The sequence below is a fragment of the Prionailurus viverrinus genome, chromosome B4 (assembly GCF_022837055.1).
Source record: "Prionailurus viverrinus isolate Anna chromosome B4, UM_Priviv_1.0, whole genome shotgun sequence".
NCBI lineage: Eukaryota > Metazoa > Chordata > Mammalia > Carnivora > Felidae > Prionailurus > Prionailurus viverrinus.
Genome location: NC_062567.1, coordinates 49,457,731 through 49,485,680, shown reverse-complemented (window position 1 = coordinate 49,485,680; position 27,950 = coordinate 49,457,731). Strand labels below are relative to the sequence as shown.

Genomic DNA, 27,950 nt, shown 5'->3' with positions numbered 1-27,950 from the left:
GGAATTAATAGTTGTACTTGGTTTCTGTTGTTTTCTAAATTGGCAATTGATTATTTAGCATGAAATATCTCTTGAAGACTGTTAAAATTCTTCTTCCTTATATACCTTAAACATCGTATACAATGTTATGTGTCAATTATACCTCAACCAAATTGGAAAAAAAAATTCTTGTCTTTTTTTTTGACTTTGAGGTTAATTTTCAGGTGTCTGTCAGGGAAGCCCTCTTGTTGGGTCTGTTTATCTATCTATCTATCTATCTATCTATCTATCTATCTATCTAGTAAGCTCTGTGCCCAACATGGGGCTTGAACTCATAATCCTGAGATCAAGAGTTGCATGCTCTACTGACTGAGCCAGCCAGGCACTGCTGGGTCTCACTTTAACAGACTTTCTAGTTTCATGCAGCTAAATAGTATGAACAGTTTAAATGTTGTGATTTTAATGCACCTACACACTTTACGCAGATGTGCTAAAACAGTAACAGGAAGTGGTCAGTGACAAAAAACTGCCTTATAAGCGACAGAGGCAAAAGACAATGCTTAATGTTGGCTACAGGGAAACACGATTCATAATATAAATTTGCATGTTACATGCATGTAAGATACAGAAAATACTCTGCCAGAATCCAATGCTCCTCCTAAGAAGAACAGTACCAAATAATTGAATTTCATTGTATTTGCTTGTCTGCAAAATGATGGGGAGAAAGGTGAAGGGAGGCAGAATTAAGAATAGTTTTTTCCAGGGGTGCCTGGGTGGTTCAGTCAGTTATCCAATTCTTGATTTTGGCTCAGGTCATGATCTCACGGGTTCAGGAGTTTAAGCCCAGTGAGGGGCTCTGTGCTGACAGCCTGGAGCCTGCTTGGGATTCTCTGTCTCACTCTCTCTCTGCCCCTCCCCCACTTTCGCTCTCTCTCAACATAAAGAAATAAACATTAAAAAATAAAGAATGGATTTTTTGCTTATGGACTATGAGAAGCAAGGCTGATAATATGCACCAGTGGTATGATCCCTCTCCCCACCCCTTGCCAAACATCATAAAGAAAAAAAGAGAAAAATCTGTGAAGATTCTAAAAACAAAAATAGAAATTTTTTTTTGACGTACTATGGATCACGATTTTCTCTCAAGGAAATGTCCAAGTGTGGATTCTAGCAGGGGCTAGAGTAAACAAGGTCATGCTACTAGTTTAGATATTAAATCTTACACAGTTCCCGAAGTGGTAGGTACTCTGAGAGTCCAGCCTCAGAGAAGCAGGTACATTTTCCATGTACTGAAAGATCTTAGTAGAAAAAATTTGTGGTATATGTGTTAAGGTTGAGATGGGAGGGAGAGAGAGAGAGAGAAGCAACAGATTCCCAAGCCAGGACAGACCCTGTGGATCTAGCTGGGTAGGCACGTGTCCCCTTTCCTTCCTTTCCAGTGACATCCTTCCTGAAGGTGCACGTGGGAAAGCAAAGGTATGCGCTGAGAAATTCAGAGTAAGCACCAGTGAGAAAAGTATGAAATGTGGAATATCTACCTGCCATCGTTTGATTTCCTTTAGAAGCCTCAGGAGTTTGTTCACAAGAAGCAATAGTTTCTTCCTCCTCATGAATATCGTCCTTTATATTTTCTTCAGGGTGGCTTTCTGCTTTATGATTTGGGATCTGTGTCTCATCCTGAGGGCTAATGAAAACAGATATTTTAAAATTTGTTATTACAGAATGCAATACATTTTTTCCTTCCAATTTACTGTTATGTAAAATTTTAACCATACACAAAGGATGTCACCATCTCCATATTTAGTAACTGCTGACATTTTGCTTGTAATTATTCGCTTTTCTTTTCCCCCCTTACAGAAATTTTAATCATAAAAAAATCAGAGCAAATAATATATGAAACTTATACCCTCAGCTTCAATAATGATCCATGTTTTACCAATTTTGTTTCATATACACTGCCAGTTTCCTACTCCCCAAATTATTTTAAAATAGATTCCAGACAAATCATTCAGTCTGTAAACACTTCAGTTTGTATTTATAATACCTAAATGTCATCAAATATCCAGTCAGTGCTCAAATTTCCTTGATAGCCTCATTATACCAATTTTAGAGTTATGTTTCAAGAAGATCCAAAGTCCACATTTGTATTTGCCTGACAAGTCTCTTAAACTTTAAAATACCCCACAACACACATCCTTTTTATTCTTTGCCACTTATCTGTGAAAGAACCTGCTTTCTCCATCCTACATAGTTTATCACATTCTGTATTTTGATGATTTTATTCCTCTTATTTTTTATTAAAAAATTTTTTTTAAAGTTTATTTATTTATGAGAGATAGAGACAGCATGAGTGAGGGAGAGGCAAAGAAAGAGACAGAGACACAGAATCCAAAGCAGGTTCCAGGCTCCGAGCTGTCAGCACAGAGCTGACATGGGGCTTGAACCCACAAACCGTGAGATCATGATCTGAGCTGAAGTCAGACGCTTAACTGACTGAGCCACCCAGGCGCCCCTCCTCTTATTTTTTATAAACTGATAGCATTTTGAAGCTTGATCAGATTTAGGTTTTTTGGGGAAAGGGGCAAACAGTAGATCATTAGGTGGGGTTTGTGCCCTATTGCATTAACAGGTTCTATTCTTTATGTTGAAAATGATTAGTGAGTTCAAGGGTTATCAGCTTGATCCACTCACTATAAAGTTCCCTGTCAGATTTTCAGCTAACAGCTTTTCCAGCCATTGAGGAGTATTGCCTAAATCCCTTATTTCTTTAAGGCTAGCAAAGCAGTGATAGTGTAAGTCTCTCATTCCTTATTGAATAAAATTCTTCTAAAAAGAAAAATATTTCCTCAAAAACTTTTTGGTTGCAATTTGTTTGGGAAAGGCAAGAAAAATACTTGATTCTTTGCCTTTATGCACCAGACTTTGGAATAAGAAGTCAACTCCTTAGCATCGTCCAGAGTGGCCAACAAATGATTTTTTGTTGTTGTATCATTATAAACTCATAGATTTTTAATTGAGGGTAAGATTGAGGGTATACACATAAGAAGGCTAGTTAAGAAATGCAGCTAAACAATAAATAGCAAATCACTATAATTTTTGGAACACATCAGATAACTTAGATATCTGATCAATGTCTATCATTGCCTATCATTATGCAGGCAATACTGAAGTGGCTCACTTTGATAGACCTTATACATCTCTTGGCATTTTTAAAAAGGTATTTATTGAATTCCTGGGTGAGAAGCATAGTGATAAGTGCTATACTTGTATTTTCTTATTTAATCATTGCAACACTTTTGTGAGATAGATACTATTATCATCCTCATTTTTACAAGTAAGGAACCTGCAGTTTAGAAAGTTTATGTAAATTGTTTAAGATCCTACAGCTCTTAAGTAGCTAAGCTGGGACAGGAATCCAAGACTTTTTGACTCTGAAGTTCACCATGCTTTCTTCTAATGTATGATTGTTTATTTTTGAGAGAGACAGAGAAAGAGAAAGGGAGGGAGGGAGCGCAAGCAGGGGAGGGGCAGAGAGAGCTGGAGACACAGAATCCAAAGCAGGCTCCAGGCTCTGAGCTGTTAGCCTGACGCGGGGCTCGAACTCACGGAACGCGAGATCATGACCTGAGCCAAAGTAGGACGCCCAATTGACTGAGCCACCCAGTCACCTCTGAAGTTCACCATTCTTAAGTAGTTATAGTATTTGGGGAATGATTCCTTTGTTGTTTTCCCTATTACTTATTACCTGAATGAAACATCCTCAGACATTTTCTCTTTGTTTCTCTCTTTATCCATCACTTCCTCAGAATTCACTCCATTTGGTTCAGGTTTAAAAAGTGTTGTGGAAAAAATGTCCTCAGTGCTTTTCAACTATAGAATAAGAAGAAAAAGCATTCAAAAATAAATGTGTATTAAATAATTAGACCCTGTCAAATAGTTACTGAAATACATATTCAGATTCAAGTATATTAAAAATATTAACATTCTTTTTTTTTTATATGTTTTATTTATTGATTTTGAGAAGAGAGAGAGAGCGCCAGCAGAGGAGGGGTAGAGAGAGAAGGAGAGAGAGAATCACAAGCAGGCTCTGCCCTAAGAAGCGCAGAGGCTGACAGGTGTCTGAACTCAAGAACAAAGAGTCGGACACTTAACTGACTGAGCCACCTACGCACCTCTAAAAATATTAACATCCTTTAGTACTGGAAGCAAAAAGTTATTTGCCTAAAGGGCTGATGCATGTTGCTAACAGCTAGGTGTTTTGGGACATAAGATTCTTTAACTGGGGTTAACAATAATTTATTCTAGCCTTACTTATGTTTTAACTTTTCAATTAACCCATTTTTTGATGTGCTGAATACATCACTCAAATTAACAAAACCTATTTCACTTAGACGTAGGCTCTCTGTGATGAAATGAAACATAACTATTTTCAACCTTACCACTTGATCTAATCTTCAAAAATCTACCCCTTTGGAATATCTGTTCAAAAGTAATCTCTTTACCTCTTTGCTGAAATCTGTATTTTGAGGTTCACTTTCTTTTAGTCGAACAATTTCTGCTGCAGGAGTTTCATGGTTTGGCTTCACATCATTTTCTCTAATGACAATATCCAGTTCCTTAATGTTATCATCCCTTTTTCGAGTCTGTCCGAAAGACATATAGCAGAGATTCATACTATGTACAGTTTTTAGATAGCATCTGTTATTTTGAAAAAAAAAAAAAAAAAAGGTTGATCTTCACGTACAAGGAGGTTCTCTTATGAAAACCAGTAGGAAGAAAAAAAAATATATATATCAGTATTCCATGCATTTTTTTCCTTTTAATCACCCATTTTGTAATTTGAAGAATGTGCAATTTCAGCAGTCAATCTGCTGAATCTTTAGTAGCAGTGCCTGGATGCTCCTGATTAGATGGAAAGGGGATTTCTAGGAAGACAGGGAAACCCTTTCAGCTGGTGCATGTCTACTAACAGGGACAGGCCAGACAGAAGCTACTGAAAAGGTCTGCCCGTCTGCTATCTCTGTATTTATGAATCGGGGTAACAAACAAACAAACAATAAGAAATGGAATGGTGTCTCTTTGCAAGGCAGGAGTTGGGATGTAAGGAATAGTAGACTTATGCTTTTACTGAGAAGCTCTGTCCTGCTACAATTTAGGTCATGTTAAATTAGGACACAGAGTAATACACATTTTATTGGAGGGGGAATTGGGGAATATCTCGTTAACTTGCGTGGCATTTTACATTCGCTGAGAGCACTTTTACCTTAGTATCTCTGTGAAGTAGACGGGGTAGGGCTGTGTCATCTGATTTACAGCAGAGAAGAGTAAGGCCACAACTGGTACAAGTATGTCCAACAAGTAAGATGGCTCTGGTTTTCTGAACCCAGGGCTATTTCCACTTTACTGAGCTGTCTTAGCTTATTATTATGGGCATTAGGTAAAATCAAATAACTATCCATACTGCAGACATTTGAAAACCCATCAATCATGTAACTCCAGATCCTGACTCAAGTGATACTACATTTACACACAAGAATGGTTAAAAGCAAATTGATGTACCTGGGTAATCCTGAACGGATTATCCCTTAAGCCTGAGGGACTTTGTAAGGGTGACTGGTCTAAAGAACCAATAACATTTAATCCTTTTTTCTTTTCCCTCAGGCACGCTTGTTGATGTCTCCTTATTCTTTCCATCTGCTCTTCCACAGTCATCCTAGGTCGAGTACTTTCAGCCAAACAGAGCTGTTCCACTGCACTTCTTGGTCTTTCCTTTAAATTAGAAATAGACATATGAATACATCAATACAGAATAACTTCTGAAAAGTATGTTGGGATAAAAAATGTTCTGAAAGGATTTATTTTGTTCTCAAAATCAGAAGTGGAGCTTTGAGTGTTAATTTAGTTAACACCAGAAAGGCAAACTGGTTTTTCCTTCACTGGTGATTGGTGATGCACAGTCAATGAAACAGGAAATTGTATAAAACTCAAACTAGGAGAACACAGGGGGCACAGTTTCTAAATATAAGACTTTATTTTATTTATTTTAAACATTTTATTTATGTTGAGAGAGCAGGAGCAGGGGAGAGGCAGAGAGGCAGAGAGAGAGAGAATCCCAGGCAGCTCTCCACTGACAGGCTGACAGTGCGGAGCCCAATGTGGGGCTGCATCTCAGGAACCATGAGATCATCACCTGAGCTGAAATCAAGAGTCAGAGGCTTAACTGACTAAGCCACAAAGGTGCCCCCTGCCTTTTTAATTTTTTTTTCCTAAGGTTTAGTTTTCAGTAATCTCTATACCAATGTGGGGCTCAAACTCATAGCTCTAAGATCAAAAGTTGCATGCTCTACTGACTAGGCAGCCAGGTGCCCGAAGATCTATTTTAATGAAAATTTAATTTGTTAAAAAAGTTTATTTATTTGTTTAGGGGGAGAGAGAGAGAGAGAGAGAGAACCAGCAGGGAAGATGCAGAGAGAGAGGGAGACAGAGAATCTGAAGCGGGCTCTGTGCTAACAGCATGAGCCCAATGTGGGGCGCATGAGCCCAATGTGGGGCGAACTCACAAACCACGAGATCATGACCTGAGCTGAAGTCAGACGTTTAACCAACTAAGCCACCCAGGTGCTCCAAAATATATGTTTTAAGTCAAACATTTACTGTGAAAAGACTTCGCAGAGAAAACATCCTCAGTTTATGATCAATAAGGATTTAAAAATTAAACAACCAATTCTTAATCTCACTTTCTTATTAAAGACGCAAAACAATATCGGTATAAAATGCCAAATAAGAACTTCAATATTAGTCACAAGCAAATTTTAGCTTATTTTATGTAACAGAAAATTTGAAGACTGAACATATTCTAGAATCTATGGCATAGAATCCATAGGTTTCTTTGGTCTGGGTTGGTGGGAACTGACTGAGATATTGGTGAAGTTGCTTTCTTTTGAAAAAACCAAGGGCAGAGGTGAGCATTTCCATGAGGAAGCAGTATGTCAGGCAAACCCACTAAGATCCTTTTTTCTCTCGAGCAATCTGGAAAATGCTTGCAGGGCAGGAGTGATAGCTCTAGAGCCATTTTCTATTGTATAGAATAAATATCTTAAAGAGCTCAAGTAAAATCTAAAAGAGGAAAACTGAAAAGCCTTAATTTGCAGAAGTAACGATGATTTTCATTTATATGTCAAATAAAACACATTAGCTTTGGAAAGAAAAAACAAAACACCAACCAAACCAAAAAAAAAAAAAAAAAATTAAAAAAAGTAAATTCTAAATATAGATTGGGAATTGGCTACTATAGTCATCCCTTTCCTTTTATTTTTATTTCAGATTTTATTAAAGTTTCTTATTTTATCCTTTTATTTTTAGTAACAATAAACATGCAGTCTTCCTGGCTTTTCTATGTTTATACAATAATGTCACACTGCAACTTTCTTCTCAGGTTGTCATATAGTAAAAATCTGTTTTTATTTATTTATTTGTAATTAAAAAAAAATTTTTTTGAGAGAGTGAGAGAGCGAGAGAGCCAGAAAATGAGTGGGGGAGGGGCAGAGAGAGAGGGAGACAGAATCCAAAGCAGGCTCCAGGCTCTGAGCTGTCAGCATAGAGCCTGATGCAGGGCTCGAACTCATGAACTGTGAGATCATGATGGAGCCAGTGTCGGACGTTTAACAAACTGAACCACTCAGGACCCCCTGTAAAAATCTGTTTTTAAAGGTCAGATATTGTTAATTTTTAGATCTTTTCTCTAATGGTAACTGGAAAAGAATATGTCATTACAGTTTTAGTTATTAGTATTCTAAAAATTATTATGGGGTTGAAGAATATTTGTGAATTATTGTTACATATTTTCCATAGAAAAGAAACTCTTAAAAATAACTTATGTATATTCATTCCTCATATATTATGGAAATTTTGTGTTATATTCCAAGTATTTTATTCTGACACTGATATTGCTTATAAAGGTCTTTTTTGTACCAGTAATAAACTGTAGTCTTCTATACTCCCTTCCCCACTCCTGTATTTGGTGATATAGAAGTCTTTCTTCTACTATTTAAGATAGTTACATATTAAAAAAAAGAAAGAATATAAGTACACTAATATCTTTCTTCTTTATCTCAACATACACTGTTAACTTTTTTAAAAAGTATTTTCATTTATTTATTTATTTATGCCTAATCTCCACACCCAACGTGGGGCTTGAACTCACAACCCCAAGATCAAGAGTCACACCACCCTCTACCCTCCACCAACTAAGCCAGCCAGGGGTCCCTTAACTTTTTTTTTTTTTTTTTTAACGTAAGCTCTATGTCCAGCGTGGGGTTTAAATTCACCACCCTGACATCAAGAGTTGCATGCTCTACTAACTGAACCAGTCAGGTGCTCCTCAACATACATTTTTAAAACCTTTTTCTGTTGATTTTTTTTAGCATTACAATTTCCAAAGAAAATACCCTTTCCATCTGTAAAAAAATGCCTCTAAACAAACAATAGTATTATAGAACCATGACTGCAAATATATAGCTATTCATTTATTTTGATTCTACAATAATTATCTTTCTAGGTCTTTATAATTTTGTACTCATTAAAATATTATATTTCTTGTATATAAATTTGTCAGATGTTTTAGGCATATACTTTGTACCTGTAGTTTGATATCTCTCAAGAATAACCATAAATCTTATCATTTGTAGTACTTTTCATTCTTTTCTTATAGTTTAAAATTATCAAATTACCCATACCAAATAAGTATAGAATTTATAAAGATGAAAAGTAAAAGTTGTTTTGCACCCCAAATTTTTGAGACTACTTGGTAAAAAGGAGTTAAGTATGCTGATAATCTTCTCAATATGACCAAGCTTAGACTGGTTTACAGCCAGTTTGAATTAAATGGATCTCAGATGAATATGTGAAATATAGAAGCTATTTCCCCAATCCCAATTCACATTTCTCAGAGTAACCAGAGGATTGGCAAACTCCAAATCTACCATAGCTGAAAGGCCCTGTAAACTCGGGCTGGCTTGGAAATCCATTACCTTGGATGACCATAGGACATGTCTATCACTCTCTTTAAGGAAATTCTTAGAGGTATCAAGAGATGTAACATGGGACACCTGTCTGAAAACAGATTCCACAAACTGTGGACTAAGACCCCATGTCAAAGCTGATCAAAACAAACCTAGACTAGGTATTGAGTAGGTCTGTCCCCTAGACACTAATTTCCTCAATGGAATTAAAACAATAAATAGGCCCTAAGAATCCTTTTAAAGATTAACTTCTAGTTAAATACCGTTCTTGAATCCATCATCTTCTTAGTTTTCCTTAAGGTTACATAAGAGGCTATCGTTGAAGATTCAGGTGTTGGTGATTTGGTCCTTGGAGGAACTACTCCAACAGGAAAATGGGAACCTAAAAATGAAAACACCAGTAAGTTCTACAAAACATCTTTCACACGACATTGCTTTCTTTTGAGGTACTCAATTTCTAATTAAAAACATTTTAATTTTAGAGAGATAGAGCAAGAGAACATGTGTGTGTGGGGGGTGGGTGGGGAGAGAGGCAGTGGGAGAGAGGAAATCTTAAGCAGAGCCCAATCAGGGCCTGATCCCATAACCCTGGGATCATCACCTGAGTGAAATCAAGAGTTGGATGCTCAATCAACTGAGCCACCCAGGAGCCCCTGACATACTCCATTTCTGAGGTTTTCAAAATCAAAAGGCAAATTTATTTTTATTGGTTTATTGTTTTAAAGATTTTATTTTTAACTAACCTCTATACACAACATGGGGCTCAAACTTACAACCCTGAGATCAATAGTCATATTCTCTACCGACTGAGCCAGCCAGATGCTCCAAAAGGCAGATTTATCGTTTAAAAAGAGCCAGGGAAAATGTAGTAGCCTTCCATTAGTTACTCTGTCTAAAGTTCTACAGATTTTTTTTTAATTAAAAAATTTAATTATAAAATCAGTAATACTCAGTGGATCAGACATCTTCACAACAATCTTCTAAAGAAAAGAAGGTAAATGAACTGCAGTGTCTGCATTAATTTACTTCCTCAAGTCCATGCAGCTCATCAGCAGCATGGCTGGGGCTTCTCTTTGCTGTAGCCTTCTTTCCATTTGCAGTATTTTCAGAGGTTGAAAAGGACCTTAATCCTCTCACATGTTGCAGATCAGGAAAGGAATGGCCCAGAAAGGTTAAGTGATTTACCTAAATGCCCTTAATTTCCATTTGGTCTCTTTTCAGTCACACTGTACTGTCTCAAGAGAATCCACTAACAATGTTAACAACAGTTAACTATAGGTAATCACTGTGACTTTTTTGCATTTCCAATAATTTCTAAAATGGACACACACCATAGAAAACAACACACACAACACAAAATCATTAACCCAATAACAATAAAAGCTAAAAGTAAGTTAATACATAAAATGTACGTAGTTATATCGCATTAATTTTATTTAAGTAGAATATATGCACTATTATCCACTGAGGACACTAGCAAAAGAACAAATTATTAAAATCTCAATGGCTTACTTAAAAAAAAAAAACAACAAAAAAACAAACCACTCTCTTTGAGCTCACTTAAAGTTACATCAACTAAGTAGAAAAAAGAAGTCTAGTTTCTCCCCCAAAGACAAATGGTACATCAGTCATTCAGGGTCCCTTTAATTTACACACCAAACAATCTGTAGCTTAGGTTTTAATATTGTTTATGAACTGTGTGAGTATTGTAAGGCTGTATATTTAAGAACGTGAAGTGCTGAACTGCTACACAATATAGGTAATTCTGCAGTTCAAACTAAGAGAAAGACTCTATTATCCCAGTTAGTGATCCATTTTTAAAAGTTCTACTTTAAGTCATGTGGCACAAATTACACCATAATTTATCTGTGTATTTCAGACAATTTATTCAGGTGAGAGCTTATAAGTTAAAAAAAAAAAAAAAACAACAACAAAAACTCAAACATCTAGGGATGCCTAGCTGGCTCAGTTGGTAGAGCATGTAACTCTTGATCTCAGGGTCATGAGTTCAAGCCCCACTAAGTGATCTCTTATTTCAGAGATCATTAAAAATAAAAATAAAAAATCAGGGGCAGCTGGGTGGCTCAATTGCTTTAGTGTCCCACTTCGGCTCTGATCTGCAGGTCGGTTGTGATCTCACAGTTTGTGAGTTCAAGCTCTGCATTGGGCTCTTTGCTGTCAGCACACAGCCCACTTTGGATCTTCTGTCTCCTCCTCTCTCTCAAAAATAAAGATTAAAAAAAACCAGACAATAGAATTCTTTCAAAAAATAAAAAAAACAAACACCTAAATTTTAAAAGCAGCAAAACTCTGAAGAAGAATCCAAACCCTACAGAGAACATATGCCAGACAAGGTATTTTTTTTTTAATTTTTTTTTTAACGTTTATTTATTTTTGAGACAGAGAGAGATAGAGCATGAACGGGGGAGGGTCAGAGAGAGAGGTGGACACAGAATCTGAAACAGGCTCCAGGCTCTGAGCTGTCAGCACAGAGCCCGACGCGGGGCTCAAACCCACGAACTGTGAGATCGTGACCTGAGCTGAAGTCGGACGCTTAGCCGACTGAGCCACCCAGGCGCCCCAAGGTATTTTTTATGAGTAAAGATACGGCATTGACTTTTGTCCCCCCTCTCTGTACCTTCCCCCGCTTATTCTTTGTCTGTCTGTCTAAAATAAAATAAACATTAAAAAAAAGTCTACTGATGAGTTGAACTCACTTATTAAATAATTTCTAAATTTTGTAGACTTGACTGGCGACAATTATCACTTATAGATCATGGGGTATTACGACTATGTAGGAACCAGAAAAAGAATGGAATAGAAAATGCAAAATCAAAGCATAAAATGTCCTTATTTTATATATGCTCTAAATACTTTGCCCACAGGGATTAAGAATGTTACACATGTGATAAATAGCAACTTCCTCCCCCACCGCCCCACATATGCTTTTTGAAGAGGGTAGATGTTAGGTCTAGGAAACCAGTGCTGTTGAAACAGGGGCACTCTGGCTAGATTTACTGATTTCTTGTAATTTTTAAGTAATCTCTACACCCAACAATGTGGGGCTCAAACTTACACATTCAAGATCAAGAGTCATATGCTCTACCAACTGAGCCAGCCAGGAGCCCCTAGATCTATTGGGTATTTAAGAAAACCTAGGAAGTCCCAATTTTTATTTATTTATTTTCTTAAAATTTTTAGTTTGAAAGAGAGAGAGCAAGAAGAGGAAGGACAGAGAGAGAGAATCCCAAGCAAGCTTCACATTGTTAGCATAGACATGGCTGTGCTCAGCGTGGAGCTTGATCCCACGAACCTTGAGATCATGACCTGAGCTGAAATCAAGAGTCTGATGCTTAACTACTGAACAACACAGGCGCCTCTAAAGTCCCAATTTTAAAAAATTTTTTATTATTTATTTATTTTTAAAAATCTAAATCCTAGTTAACGTATAGTATAATAATAATTTCAGGAATAAAATTTAGTGTTTCATCACTTACATGTAATACCCAGTGCTCATCCCAACTAGTGTCCTCCTTAATACCCCTTGCCCATTTAGTCCTTCCCTTCACCTAACACCCCTCCAGCAACCATCAGTTTGTTTTCTGTGTTTAAGAATCTCTTTTATAAAAAAAAAAAAAAAAAAGAAGTCTCTTATAGTTTGTCTCCCTCTGTTTTTATATTATTTTGGCCTCCCTTCCCTTATGTTTGTCTTGTATCTTAAATTCCACATGTGAGTGAAATCATGAGATCTTTCTTTGACTCATTTTGCTTAGGATAATACACTCTAGTTCCATCTACGTTGTTACAAGTGGCAAAATTTCATTCTTTTTGATCATCCAGGAATGTTCCATTGTATGTATGTATGTATGTATGTATGTATGTATGTATATATGTATGTATGTATGTGTGTATGTATGTGTGTGTGTGTGTGTGTATCTTCCTTATCCATTCACCAGTCAATGGGTTATTTGGGCTCTTTCCATACTTTGGCTATTATCAATATTGCTGCTATGAACCTTGGGGTGCATGTGCCCCTTAGAATCATCACTCCTGTATCCTCTGGATAATTTCTATAAAATTCTATAAAAATTCTATAAAGTTCTATTTTTAATTTTTTGAGGAACTGTTTTCCAGAGTAGCTGCACTCATGTGCATTCCCACCAACAATGCAAAAGAGAACCTCTTTGTCCGTATCCTCACCAACACCTGTTGTTGCCTGAGTTGTTAATTTTAGCCATTTTGACAGTTGTGAGGTGGTATCTCATTGTGGTTTTGATTTGTATTTCCCTGATGATAAGTGATGTAGTGATGTTGAGCATTTTTCACGAGTCTGCTAACAATCTGGATGCTTTCTTTGGAAAAGTGTCTATTCATGTCTTTTTGCCCATTTCTTCACTAACGTCCCAATTTTTAAATGTTGGCAACCAACACTTTTTGAGCCAGTGGCTCAGTTGGTTGAGCATCCTACTCTTGGTTTCCACTTAGGTCATGATCCCAGGGTTGTGGGATCAAGCACCATGCTGCTTAAGATTCATTCTCTCTCTCCCTCCCTCCCTCTCTCCCTCCCTCTCTCTCTCTCTCTCTCTCTCTCTCTCTCTCTCTCTCTCTCTCTCATTACCTGGGTGGTTCAGTAGGTTAAGCATCTGACTCTTGATTTGGGCTCAGGTTAGGATCTTGCAGTTTGTGGGTTTGAGGCCTCTGTCGGGCTCTGTGCTGACAGTTTGGAATCTGGAGTCTGCTTCAGATTCTGTCTCCCTCTCCTTCTCTACCCCTCTCCACTTGTGTGTGCATGTGTGCATGTGTGCTCTCTCTCAAATATAAACATTAAAAAAACAAAAACTATGGGGAAAAAAAGTCTCTTTCTCTCCCTGTTTGCCCCTCTCCCCAGCTCCTGCTCTCTTTTTAAATTTTTTTAATGTTTATTTATTTTTAGAGAGAATGAGAGACAGAGCATGAACAGGGGAGGGGCAGAGAGAGGGAGACACAGAGTCAGAAGCAGGCTCCAGGTTCCAAGCTGTCAGCACAGAGCCTGACGTGGGGCTCGAACTCACAAATCACGAGATCATGACCTGAGCCGAAGTTGGACCCTTAACTGAGCCACCCAGGCGCCCCAAGTCTATTTCTTTTCTTTATCTTATCCTTAAGCATGTACACTAAACTTATTAAAATATAAAGGTAATCATGATCATTACCATCCTCTGGAACAATACAAGGAGTTTACATGTTAATATCAACAAAATTAGTCCTGGTTATATGCTATTGGTATCCAATATTTTAGTTCTCTGCTTCTTAGACCTTCCCTATCTGACCAGTTTGCTTCCATCTGAAAACTGTAGAACTCTCTCAAGTGACGGTTAAGTGGCAAACTCTCTAGTTTTTATCTTTATCTTTACTGTTTCTTCAAGTTTTATTGACGCAAAATGTATAACTAAAATGAATAGATCTTAAGTGCACAACTGGTGAAGTTTTATAAATGTATTCTTACCCCTAGCTGCACATGCATATGCCAGTGTAATTATCTCAGTGAAGACAAAGACCATCTTCGTCACCCCACAAAATTCCCTTCCAGGCAATCCCACCCTTCTGCCAAAGACGACCACTGTTCTGTTGTCTATCACCAATAGATGAGTTTTGCCTGTTCTCAAACTTCACATAAAGGGATTCATACACTAGGTCTCCTTTGTGTTAAGCTTTTTTCACTTAATATAATTTTTTTTCACATTTATACATGTTGCTAAGTTACACATGTACATCTATCAGTAGTGTTTTTTAATTGTTAAGGAGTTTGAAGATACCATAATTTGTTTATCCATACTCTTGTTTACAGAAATACAGGTTGCTTCCAATTTTTATCTACTATGAATTAAAACTATGGTTAAAAATCCTTGTATAAGTTTTTTTGAGGAATGATGTTTCCATTTTTCTTAGGTAAATATGTAGGAGAATTGCTGGATATGATAATTGCATGTTCAATTTTGTAAGAAACTACAAAACTGTTGTTCTTTCTTACACCACCATCAGAATTGTGTTTGAGTTCCAACTGTTCTATGTCCTAACAAACACTTGGTAGTCTTAATTTTAGCTATTCCAGAAGGTGTGAATTATGATTTTAATTTGCATCAAAACTGCATTTATGCTTGATCAGTTGTAAACTTTTTCATATACTTGTATACTTTATTTGTTAAGTGTTTAAGTCTTTTGCCTACTTTCTTATTGGGTTGTCTTTATTATTGACTTGTAAGAGTTGTTTATATTTCTGAATACGAAGACTTTGTCAGGTATATATACTAATGATATTTTCTCCGATTCTAATGGATAGAAGTTTTAAATTTTGATGAAATCTAATTAATCTCAGTTTTCATAGAGTACAGCCTTTGGAGGGTTCCAGCTTTCCTTGAGAGGGTGTCTTATGAGACTTGGTTTTTTGTTTAAAAATGTTGTTTATTTATTTTTGAGACAGAGAGAGAGACAGACGGACAGACAGACTGAGAGAGGCAGAGGGGCAGAGAGAGAAGGAGACACAGAATCCAAAGCAGGCTCCAGGCTCCGAGTTGTCAGCGCAGAGCCCGATGTGGGGCTCAAACCCACAAACCATGAGGTCACGACCTGAGCCATAGTTGGACGCTTAACCAACTGAGCCACGCAGGCGCCCCAAGACTTGTAATTTCTTCAGGATCTGAGCTTTGTCCTGTCACAAGGCACTTTAGTGCTCCACTTATTGGATCCCTCCTACTACAAACTGAATTATGACTTTGTAAAATTCATGTGAGGTCTTAACCCGTGATGTGACTATATTTGGAGATAGAGCCTATGAGGAGGCAATTAAGGTTAAGTGAGGTCATAAAGGCATGCCCCTGATCCAACAGGATTAGTAACCTTCTAAAAAGAGAGCTAACATATGCTCTCTCTCTGCTTGTACTGAGAGAAAAGGCCCGGTGAGGTGCAGCAAGAGGCAGCATCTGCAAGCCACGAATAGAGTCTTTCCCTGAAACCAAACCCAGCTGGACCCTGATCTTGGACTTCTACCCTCCAGAACTGTGAAAACAAAATTCTGTTGTTTAAGCCACTCAGTCTATGATATTTTGTTATGGCAGCCTGAGGAAACAAATACACTACCTTTCACATAAGGTAAGCGTCCCTTTCTTTACTTTTCCTTAACTTGTTGAAGATTCTCAAAAAAATTTAGAATGGTATCACCCAGCAATTAGAATCACTTTCTATAGGAATAGGAGGATTGGCCAGGGCATCTAGTTAGCTATACTGCTAAAACATTTGTTTGCAGTTTAATACTTCCTGTGTATTTATAATAATATGCACCATTGGGGCACCTGGGTGGCTCAGTTGGTTAAGTGTCAGACTCTTGATTTTGGCTCAGGTCATGATCTCACAGCTGGTGACCTCCAGCCCTGCATCAGGCTCCACACTAATAGCATGGGGCTGTCCAATGTGAGGCTTGAACTCACGACCCCAAGATCAAGAGTCACATACTCTACAGACTGCCAGCCTGGTGTCCCTGCATATAATTTTTAATTACTCAAAATCTTAGCTACTAACAGCCTACTGCTGACCAGACAATTAACACATTATTCTGTATGGTACATGTGTTAAATACTGTATCCTTACAATAAAGTAAGCTAGGAAAAAGAAAACCGTATGAAGAAAACTAAATGGGGGGGGGGGGGGGTGCCTGGGTGGCTCAGTTGGTTAAGCATCCGACTTCGGCTCAGGTCATGATCTTGCGTTTCATGAGCTCAAGCCCCGCACTGTGCTGTCAGCACAGAGCCTGGAGCCTGCTTCGGATTCTGTGTCTCCCCCTCTCTCTGCCCCTCCCCTGCTTGTGCTCTCTTTCTGTCTCTCAAAAAAAAAGAATAAATGTTAAAAAAATGTTTTTAAAAGAAAACCATATGGAAAATACATTTATAGTACTATACTGCATTTATTGAAAAAAAATCTGCATTTAAGTAGACCCTCATAGTTGAAACTTATGTTGTTCAAGTCAACTGTATGTGAACACACACACACACAAATTTTGGTGAACCATTTACACATTCTCCTATACAACCACAATTTCACTTAACTGTCAATAATCTCCAGAACATATTTAAGTTTCCATAATTGTCCCAAGAACGTCTTTAGAGACTTAAATTTTTTTTATTATTAAAAAATATATAGTATTTCTTTATTTATTTATTTGAGGGAGAGAGAGAAAGTGCAAGCTGGGTGGGGTGGGGGTGGGAACACGCTCAACTGACTGAGCCACCCAGGCGCCCCGATTGAGACTTTTTTTTAAACCACGATCCAATCAAGGTTAAGTATTGCGTTGTATCTGGGCTTTTCTACCTTTTAATCTTGAATAGTGCCTCCTCTATCCTTTTTCTCACAACACTGAATAATGACCAGCATTAAAAAAAGAAACAAAGTCTGGCTCAGTTGGAAGAGTGTGCAACTCTTGATCTCAGGGTTGAACTAACAACCCCAACGTTGGGTGTAGAGATTAGTTTCTGGTAAAAATGAAATACAATATAAAAATCAGAGTACACCCATAGTAGTATTATTTCATGGAATTTGTTTTTTAGTTTATTTATTTGTTAAGTAAACTCTATGTCCGATGTGGGGCTCCAACTCACAACCCTGAGATCAAGTGTCACAGGCTCTACTGACTGAGTCAGCCAGGTGTCCCTCAGCCCTTAATCTTTTATGTATAATTCTGAAACAGAAAAAACTTAAAACCTCCCTCTCCCCAAATCTCAGGAAACGGAAAACTTTTCAAAAGTTTGGCATATGAACCTTTTAGTCTTTATCCCACTTAGGATGAATATTCCAGGAATGTTAATTGATTTCAAAAGAGGATGCTGCCTCATGCCTAGCTGAAATGACATGTAATATATGGTTTACATATGGGTCATGTTACCTTCCTAGTACCTGAAATTTCTGAATTCAGAAGCTCTTCCGATTCCAAAGGTTTCAGATAAGGGACTATGTATTTGTCTATGTATTGGGCCAACATGTACACTGAGCTTATTGCTAAAATGTCTGAAAAACACAGGAGATAAAACATATCCTAATGCTGACCTTTAACAGAAGTTTCCATTTCTGAAACAGGTTCTGATTTTTCTTCTCCATTAGACTCATCAACTTCTGCCACTGTTGTTAACTCTGGTTCACTTTTGTAGAGTCTATAATCCGGACCCTTGAAAAGAAGATGTGCAATTTTAAAACAAAAGAAAAAAAATTGCTACAAGTTTCTTTTAAAATGCTTACCTCAAATCAAACCTTGAAAACTGAAAGTCTCAGCCAGCTGTATTGGGGACAGCACAACTGACATATATGTTACAGCTTAGGTGGAAAAAATCTGAAATATTTTAATCAGTAAAAGTTTTGGCTTTTAAATGAAAAATATTCCTCTTAGGGACAAAGTCAGAATATTTTTTATCATAGTAAAACTGAAATCTGAAAATAATTATATCATATTAACTCAATTGGCCCTATTCTCTACCTTCCTACTTCTCTTCTAGCTTACCACATTTTACATTTATTTAACCCCAAACCTCTTATTTTCAGCTTCCGTGGATAATGAATGTTTCTCCTTGGCAATGTCCATATCCTCTAATAGTTTTCCTAGATGGAATGGCCCATATCCCAACCCTTTTATCATTCTTAGAATGATCTTTTTCATTCTTGCTTCCTTCTGATCTAAATATATCATTTTGTCTCTAATATCCTGAAATGGTATATTTAAAATAAGACGTCTTAGACAAATGTAAAGTAACCACTTTGCAAAAACATTAGAAATATGAAATTATGAAGTATTAAAATTATAAAAACATTAAGAAATGAGAATGGTAAAACCAAAACAGGAAAAACACAGATAATAACATTAAATACAAACAAAAACCAAACAAACAAAAAAGCACTGGCTAAAAGTGGGGTTATAACAAAAAAAAAAGTTTGAGTGTAAAATAAATTAACTTTCAAAAATGAGAGGGCATGTACATGATTGATTATTCTGTGGCTATTGAAGCCACTTACACAGTGAGATCCATTTCTTGGATATCCTTGAACTTGATGAATCTTCTTTTCTTCAGGCAGATGGACTGGGCCCCTGCTATAACAGAGCAAGGAGCTGCTATCACTGGGCAGAGGGGGGATTATGGGAGGCTGCTCTGTAAAGTCATAGGACCGAGGAAGTGGAGGACGAGGTGGGACTACTTCCTCTTCCTAAAGATTGTAGAATAGTCACCTTATTTAGATAAGCATATTGAATTAAGTATATCTAAATTCTTTGCAATGGTAAGTTAACTTAAAAATCACTTTAAGATAATTAAAGGGACACTGCCAAGCCAAAAGTCAGTCTCATACTGAAAAGTAAAATGAAGAATGTTTATGATAGCCAGTAACTGGGTCTTAAAAAAATAGTTTTATCTCATTTTTTCCTGTAACATTCAGGTTAGCTTTAATCTGAAGCTCAAAATCAAAACAGACGTGAGACTACAGTGTTTCACTTTAAAAGTAGAAGAAAATAATTAATTTAAAAATCTTATTGCCTATTTGTTTTTGCAATTTTTAAGGGAAAAAATAAACGTCTTTTTGTTTGGTTTTAATATAAAATTCAAGACCACAAATGCTTTCAGTTAGGTTGACAGTATCTCTTTGTAGTTGTAATTTCTTTATGGTATGCACGACACACAGCGAACTTATCTATCAATCATCCTATAAATTTTACCAAGAATAAGACACAATGATAAATATTCAAATTACTTATATTAGAAAAAGTATGACAATGTTAAAGTTCTAACATAAATGAAAATGATTTTTTTTTTTTTTTTGCATTAAGGGAAGAAAAATTGCCATCTGTTAGAAGGATCAAATTACTGAAACAGCAAAATTTCAAGATTAAAACAATAACTTAAATATATTTAGGAAACATTTTTGTTATGAAGACAATTAAATTCCAATTCATGTTTTACACATTTAAAATAATTTAGAGATAGACAAACAATCCAAACTTACCTCGTTTTTGTACTTAACTGTTGAGAAAGGCTTTGATCCTGTCATACCTATTAAAAAATTATAAAACATAACTTATATTAAATATATCTTTTAAATCCACATAAAAAAGGAGTAATTTCATTTATTTTATTTTTTCTAGAAATTCCATTGTTAAGTAGTCTCTACAGCAGACATGGGGCTTGAACTAACAAATCCCGAGATTAAGAATCACATACTATATAGACTGAGCCAGCTGGGCGTCCCCATTTGACTTATTTTAAATGAAGCTTTCAGTTCTAACCCCTCATTTATTAATGTTTTCAGAACTGGAAGCCAATTACATTAAAAAATACAAGTTAAAATATCTAGCTTATTTTTATTTTTTAAGTTGATTTATTATTTATTTTTGTTATTATTTTTGAGAGAGAGAGAGAGAGAGAGAGAGAGAGAGAGAGAGAGTGTGTGAGTGGGGGAGGACAGAGCATTAGAAGTGGGCTCTGTGTTGACAGCAGTAAGTCCAATGCGAGGATCGAACTCATTAATACCGGGCTTGGATTCACAAACTGTGGGATCATGACCTGAGCCAAAGGTAGATGGTCAGTCGACTGAGCCACCCAGGCGCCTTTAAGTTTACTTATTATTTTTTTTTTAATATTTTTTTTTTCAAAGTTTATTTATTTTTGGGACAGAGAGAGACAGAGCATGAACGGGGGAGGGGCAGAGAGAGATAGGGAGACACAGAATCGGAAACAGGCTCCAGGCTCTGAGCCATCAGCCCAGAGCCTGACGCGGGGCTCGAACTCACGGACTGCGAGATCGTGACCTGGCTGAAGTGGGACGCTTAACCGACTGCGCCACCCAGGCGCCCCTAAGTTTACTTATTTTTGAGAGAGAGGGGTGGTGGAGGGGAAGAGAGAGAGAGAGACAGAAAGAATCCCAAGCAGCCTCCATGATGTCAGTGTTGAGCCTGATGCAATGTGAGATCATGAGCCAAACCTGAGCCAAAATCATGAATCAGACACTTAACTGACTGAGCCATCCAAGTGCCCCTAAAATATCTAGTTTAAATAAGAGTACAGGGAAATGTGTTTTCTGAAGTACTGTTGATGTAAATGTAAGTCAGTACCATTTTTTAAGAGGGCAATCTGGCAGTGACTATCAAAATGGAAGATGCGTGCTCATTTCCCACTTCTTCTAATCCATAAGTACTAGCATGTGTGTTTAGTCATATATACAGTAATGTTCATTACAGCATGGCTTATGATAGAAAACAAACAAACAAACTCAAAACCTGGAAACAAACTACATGTCCAAAAACACAGAAATGGACATATTATAATTCATCTATACAATGAATTCTTACACAGCTATTACTGCATTGTATTAAGGAGAAAGAAACCAAATTGTTGAAAAATAAGTATAGTATGATTCCATTTTTTGTTGTGGGGAAAAAAAATTCCTAAAAGCAAAACATTTTGTATGTGTATAATTAAATACATAAAACAGTAATTTATTTTTGTTGTGGGTGAGGTTGCCAGAACTTTTGCTTTTTACCGTCTAAACTTGTGTACTGACTCAATGTTACTGGAGTGCCTGTTTTCTGATGTCAAAAGTCCATTAACAAAAGAAACCCAATTCTATGTATCATTCCATTTATTTTTTTAAAAAGTTTATTTATTTATTTTAAAGAAATTTCTACACCCAATGAGGGGCCCAAACTCATAACCCTGAGATCAAGAGTTGTATACTTTTCTAAATGAGCCAGCCAGATGCCCTGTGTCACTTCATTTAGATATTATGGTCAATTACTGCAGAATAAAACACAAAGCTAATTTACCTGTTTCTGTAGTGCCTCTTTGCTGTTTGTGTTTACTCAGTCCTTCCATGACATCTTGAATTCTCCAAAGTTCTTTCTGAATCTGTGCACGCTGAATTCCTGCTGATTCAGTCTATCAGTAAAAAGAGATCACATACAGGAAAAAATAAAATTGTAAACTAAACTAAGTATATATTTTAAAAAATGAGAACTGCAGTAGATTAAGTTTTGAGGACCATGAACTCTCCCAATTTTGCAACTTTTGTGGCAAAGATAAAAGTCGAAAAAAAAAATTCAGTTTCTCAGACCTAAGTGCATTATTTCACTTCTTTTCAATAAGCTTTGCCTTGCATTATTGCTGATCACAAGACACTAAAACATGGGGAAAAAAAAAAAAAAAGAAAACAAAATAAAGTGGAAACTCACAAAACCCAAATTAAAAAAAAAAAATTTAAAGGAGAAGAAAAAAAAAAGGGAAGTATACTAATTCCTAAGTACTAGAAATTCTAGAAAATAAGATCATATTGGTATTATTGGTCTTACTGAAAGTAAGATTCTAATAGAACTCTATGACTTTATCAATACTTCTGATAAAAAGAATTATGTTTTGGAATGTAAATTTATTTTTTTTAAAAAAAGGGCAATGAAGTAAGTACTGTCACAGTTACCAAAAAAATTTTTTTTCACTTGATATATAGTAAATGAAGGAAATATTCACACAAGAGCCAAACACAATGACAACCCAGAGACATGAATACTGACATAGACTTCTAGGGAGTGAATTTCAGTTATAAAAACCAGATATGTGCACATGTCCTATATAGAATATATATTATTTTTGCAGTAATTAAAAAAATATATAGCCTATCTGAAAAGTATACAATGAAAGTCTCATTTTTGTATTATTTCTCATTTATCTGATTACTGGTGCAAACAATATTCAAACACTTGTTAGCAATCTGAGTTTCACTTTCTATAGATTAAAGCTGGTCATATTCTTCATCCATTTTTCTAATGTATTGCTTTCCCAAACCAAAAAGAAAATTCCTTGGAGATCTAAATAGTAACTTTTGTTGAATCAGTGGTTAACAATACTTCTCCCCAGTATGCCATCTTTTTGTTTAAGCCATTGTCTTCTTACTGACTTATTACTTTTTAAAAAGTAGGTTCTATGCTCAATATGGGGCTTGAACTCACAACCTTGAGATCAAGAGTCGCCTGCTCTACCGACTGAGCCAGGCAGGCACTCTGTTTACTTATTTATTTATAAGCACTTATCAGTATGTTTTATATGCCTGATACTATTTTAAGTGCTTCAAAAATATCAACATATTAGCCATTATAATAACCCGATAGAGGTAGGCACTATTATTTTATAGTCATGAAAACTGAAGTGCAGAGTTGTCATGTAACTGGTCTATGTGCAATGTTATCTCTCATAGAGTGTGCCTTGTAGTTCTTTAGATTTTCAAAACAGTAACTATTGTGGTTTTTATTATACCTTTAAAATATGAGAACCATTTTGTTAATTTTTTCAAAAATTTCTGGATGAAATTTGGTTAGGATAGAATTTGAGTTTATAGGAAGAATTTTTACTGAGATAATGTTAAAGCATGCCATCCATGAACATGGTATACCAATTCCACTTCTCCATTTATGTCCTATAACACAGAAATTACATTTTCATGATGAATGTTTTTGTTAAGTTAAATCAAGTTAAACTACTTTGGCCTGAAAGCTAAAAATGAATTTTCTCATTTAAAACATTTCTCATTCTCAAAAACAAAACCATCCAAGATTATGTGACAAAGTGTATATACCTGCAACATCTACAGTATTTTAATATCTGGCCTTATACAGAAAAAGTTTGCTGACCCATGGGTAAGTTCTTAGATATTACAGTTTTTTTTCTTACTGTATTTAGTATTTAAAAAAAATTTTTTTAAAATGTTTAGATTTGAGAGAGCCAGGGAGGGGCAGAGAAAGAGAGAGAGGGAGACACAGAATCCGAAACAGGCTGCAGGCTCTGAGCTGTCAGCACAGAGCCTGATGTGGGGCTCAAACTCACAAACCATGAGATCATGACCTGAGCCAAAGTCAAACACTTAACTGACTGAGCCACCCAGGCGCCCCGTACTGTATTTAGTATTAACCCTACTGTTCAACATAGAAGTCACAACTACATGTGGCTACTTAAATTTACATAATTAAAATTAAATACAATGAAAAACTCAGTTTCTCAGGCATACTGGCAACATTTCAATTGCCCAACAACTGCATGTGGCTAGTGGCTACTATACTGAACAGCAAAGATGGAGGACAGTTGGTTTTCTCCAAGTCAACTTTACTAACCTTTACTCTTTGTATTGACTTGTCTGTTGAGTCCACAGAGTTTCCAATGCAGATGACCAAATTTACATAGGGTCACAAGCATGAAGTGACTTTTATTATTTTCTTAAATGTATATTATCTCCACTTTTCAGAACAACACTTTAAGACAGGTATTATTGTTCCATTTTATAGAATAGAAAATTAACACCTGGAACCTGATTCCAGATATGATTGTTTATGCTAAATGGTGCTGCATCTTTCCCCATTCAGTAATATACCAAAAGTCTATAGGCTAAATACAGTTTGATAAGAAAGAGACATTTAATATAGAATGGATTAGAATACATTTTTATTTTTTTATTTTTAAGTAATCTCTACACCCAGTGTTGGGGGTTGAACTTATAACCCCGAGATCAAGAGTTGCATGCTCTTCTGACTGAACCAGCCAGGTGCTCCAGATTAGAATAAATTTTATAAGACACAAATTACCCTTTATTTGATAAATCCATTTAATTCAACACTTTAATACTAACTTCCATATAGTTAGCTAGGAGCGCAAAACATGACAGGGATCACACCATGTACCCAACAGAATAAAGAACTTTTAAACAATGAGAGATGGGCTACTTTGTGGGATATTAAGAGTCCTATTATTGAAAGTATTAAAACCCAGGTCTTAGGTGGCCAGTAATGTAAAAACTGTTAAGGGCATGCATGGATAACAAGGTATACAGTACCAGTCAAAACCAGTTGAGACAATGCAAAAAGACATTCACTTCTGTACCTGAACTTCACCAAGGCGATCTAGCTGTTCTTGCATCTGGTTCCTGGTAACAGTCACATCATATTCTAACTTATCATACTCTCTCCATGCTCGTTCCAGTTCCTAAAATCAAAGAGCTTTAATTACTTTAATAGGGAAAATGTGCTTTTATATTGTTATCACTGCAATGGCAAGCTTTCTAGATTTTAGAAAATTGTGTAAGTTTATACTGGGTGAAAGAAAAACTTTTGTAATTCATTTTCCCTTTCCTTTACTGTTTTAAAGCACTTTCTTAACTGCCCTGATTAAAATTTCTCCATAAATAAAAATACTAAGTAGGTTGTATTTTAGCATGTTGGATTTTCAATCATACCAGAAGCCTAACGTACCCTTACTTGTAATAAATTTACAGTAATGTAATAAACCTAACTCAGCTAACTAAACAAGTCAGTGAATCCTGCCCACAGAGACTCAACATATATGCTATCCACCTACTCTTTTCTCCTTTGGAAAAAAAATCACCAACCCTAAAACCAGAAAGGTTTTTCACATTTGGTTTTTAACCACCTGTCATCTAATACAGGATGTCAAAAATACATCATCATTTCATTGTTTCAGAACTCTATTCTACAGGAGTGCAAGTATTCTTCTATGGGTTGTAATTACTCTTCAGACATTTCAGAGCGGTATGAAGTCAACAAATTGATAAAGACAGGGGCTTTGACCAGTTTTATCATTAGTATTAGTGTGGTGTTGGCACATGTAACACAACCAACACATATATGCTGAACACTGTTATAAAATGAATTAGTAACTCTTGTCTAAGAACCTTTCATGACCAGAGATTTCTTGCCCTGAACTGTGCTGAATGAAGCCGCCCTGGGAAATGTCAGTTTAACAATAGCAACAGTCTTGGGATAAGGCAAGAAGATACTGAGTGTGGAGGAAAGGGTACTGAAAGTAATTTTAAGAGTTTGTTTTTTTTTAATGTTTATTTGAGAGAGAGAGAGAGAGAGAGCGCGCGCGCAAGTGAGCATGTGTGAACAGGAGAGGGGCAGAGACAGAGAACCCCAAGCAGGCTCCACACTCAGTGTGGAACCCAATGAGGGACTTGATCTCACAACTGAGAGATCATGACCTGAGCCAAAATCGAGTTGAGAGCTTAACTGACTGGGCCACCCAGGCACCCCAACAAGGATTTTTTAAGTTGAAGAATAGTTGACACATGATACACAATAATCTTAACAGTTTATTTGTAAAGGTTCTCTTTTAAAGAGTTATTTTACTTTTCATACTGTGCAACTAGCTTAAAATCACTTTTAAAAATGCAGGTAATGAAAAATTATTCAAGGTACACACTTTTAAAAATTAAAATGAGTGTTAGAATATGGCCATTTGGAATAATTGCTTTTTGAATCTAAGATATTTCCTTAAGCAGGTTTTACAATGAATTATATTTTTTAAAAAGTAAAAAAACAAAACAAAACAAACAAACAAAAAAACCACTGAAGATTTTCTTTTAAAGCTTTATTTTATTTATTTTGACAGAGAGAGTGTACACGTAAGCAGGGAAGGGACAGAATCCCAAGCAGGCTCTGTGCTGTCAGCCCAGACCCCGACGTGGGGCTCATGAACTGTGTGATCATAACCTGAGGTGAAATCAAGATTTAAAGATGCTTAACTAACTGAGCCACCCAAGTGTCCCACCACTGGAGATTTTTTTTTTTAATCATCTCTTTATTATATAATTTAGGGAGTCTAACTGATTTCACAATTAATAAAATTTTTAAAAGGCAAAGTGATAAAGGACTAACGATTTTTATGTCATCTATATTCGTAAATGCTAGTTGTCTTACTTGGCTTCAGCAAACTATTTTTAACTGAATAAATAAGGATATTGATCTCCTTTAACAAACTTTGCTTTTAGACATCTTCTAATTTGTGTACATCACAAAAATTACAAATTTAAATAGTGGGCCTTTGAAGGCTTCACAGGGAGGGTAAAATTAAGCTGACAGACCCAATGGCCGCCCAGTAATTAAGTACAGATGGCATTGCCAGGCTAACACCTGACCTCTCTTGTAGAAAAGCCAGTTTCACGGTGGATCCAAAGGCTATAGAGGCATCTAAATGTCAGAACATTTTAGTATGGTAAGAATCCTTGTCTTTCTTATGGAAACACATAATCTAGAGCTACAGACTAAGAGCTAGAAATTATTTTTTTTTTTAATTTTTTTTTTTCCAACGTTTATTTATTTTTGGGACAGAGAGAGATAGAGCATGAACGGGGGAGGGGCAGAGAGAGAGGGAGACACAGAATCGGAAACAGGCTCCAGGCTCTGAGCCATCAGCCCAGAGCCCGACGCGGGGCTCGAACTCCCGGACCGCGAGATCGTGACCTGGCTGAAGTGGGACGCTTAACCGACTGCGCCACCCAGGCGCCCCTAGAAATTATTTTAAGGGTGAAGAACCTCAATATACTTTCAATTTTTCTAGCCTGGAAAGTGCACTCTAACATTTGGACTAAGTCCCATAATCCTCCGGGGCCTACCTGCTTCTGCCTTCACCTCTGGGCTCCTCAAACATGATTATGCATGGGCAGAACACAAATCAACAGCGGATGGCAAAAAAAGGGGCAGCACTGGAATAACATCAGTTTCTCCCAATACCTGGCTGAGCATTTCATTAAAGAATTTAATGGATTACACAAGGTTTTTTTTTGTTTTTTTTTTTGTCAAGAAGATAATATACTTGTATGACAAAGCAATTAAAAGGGGTAATGACTTTTAAATATACAATTATCTTAAAATCACAGGCATTAAGTCAGGAAACAGTGCTTTTGATAAAAATGTGGAGAGTTTCATGCTATATACAGTTAAGAGAATGAATGAAATTTTGCAGTCTACAAACCATACGGATGACTGTCACAATGTTAAAAGAAGCCAAAGAGCATATACCATATATCCCATCCTTTTAAAGTTCAAAAATAAGCAAAAAGCTAACATACAGTTTAAAAGTCAGGTAGCGGTGTTCTAGGGAAGCAGTTGCTGGA

General features: G+C 36.4%; 1 protein-coding gene across 4 annotated transcripts in view; it reads right to left on the bottom strand.

Moving 5' to 3' along the window:
• The window catches only part of PLEKHA5 (pleckstrin homology domain containing A5), a 238,475-nt gene that overhangs the window by 3,367 nt on the left and 207,158 nt on the right, over nt 1-27,950 (bottom strand). For 3 of the 4 annotated variants that reach the window (XM_047866375.1, XM_047866376.1, XM_047866377.1), the window contains 9 exons: nt 24,920-25,021; nt 21,826-21,937; nt 20,010-20,056; nt 18,072-18,189; nt 9,263-9,381; nt 5,539-5,748; nt 4,482-4,622; nt 3,725-3,849; nt 1,518-1,663 (listed from right to left, as the gene is read on the bottom strand). In XM_047866375.1, the coding sequence (XP_047722331.1) occupies nt 1,518-1,663; nt 3,725-3,849; nt 4,482-4,622; nt 5,539-5,748; nt 9,263-9,381; nt 18,072-18,189; nt 20,010-20,056; nt 21,826-21,937; nt 24,920-25,021 (1,120 nt within the window). Of the gene's footprint in view, nt 1-1,517; nt 1,664-3,724; nt 3,850-4,481; nt 4,623-5,538; nt 5,749-9,262; nt 9,382-18,071; nt 18,190-19,028; nt 19,218-20,009; nt 20,057-21,825; nt 21,938-24,919; nt 25,022-27,950 lie in introns of all 4 variants that reach the window. The other variant, XM_047866378.1, reaches the window with a different exon arrangement.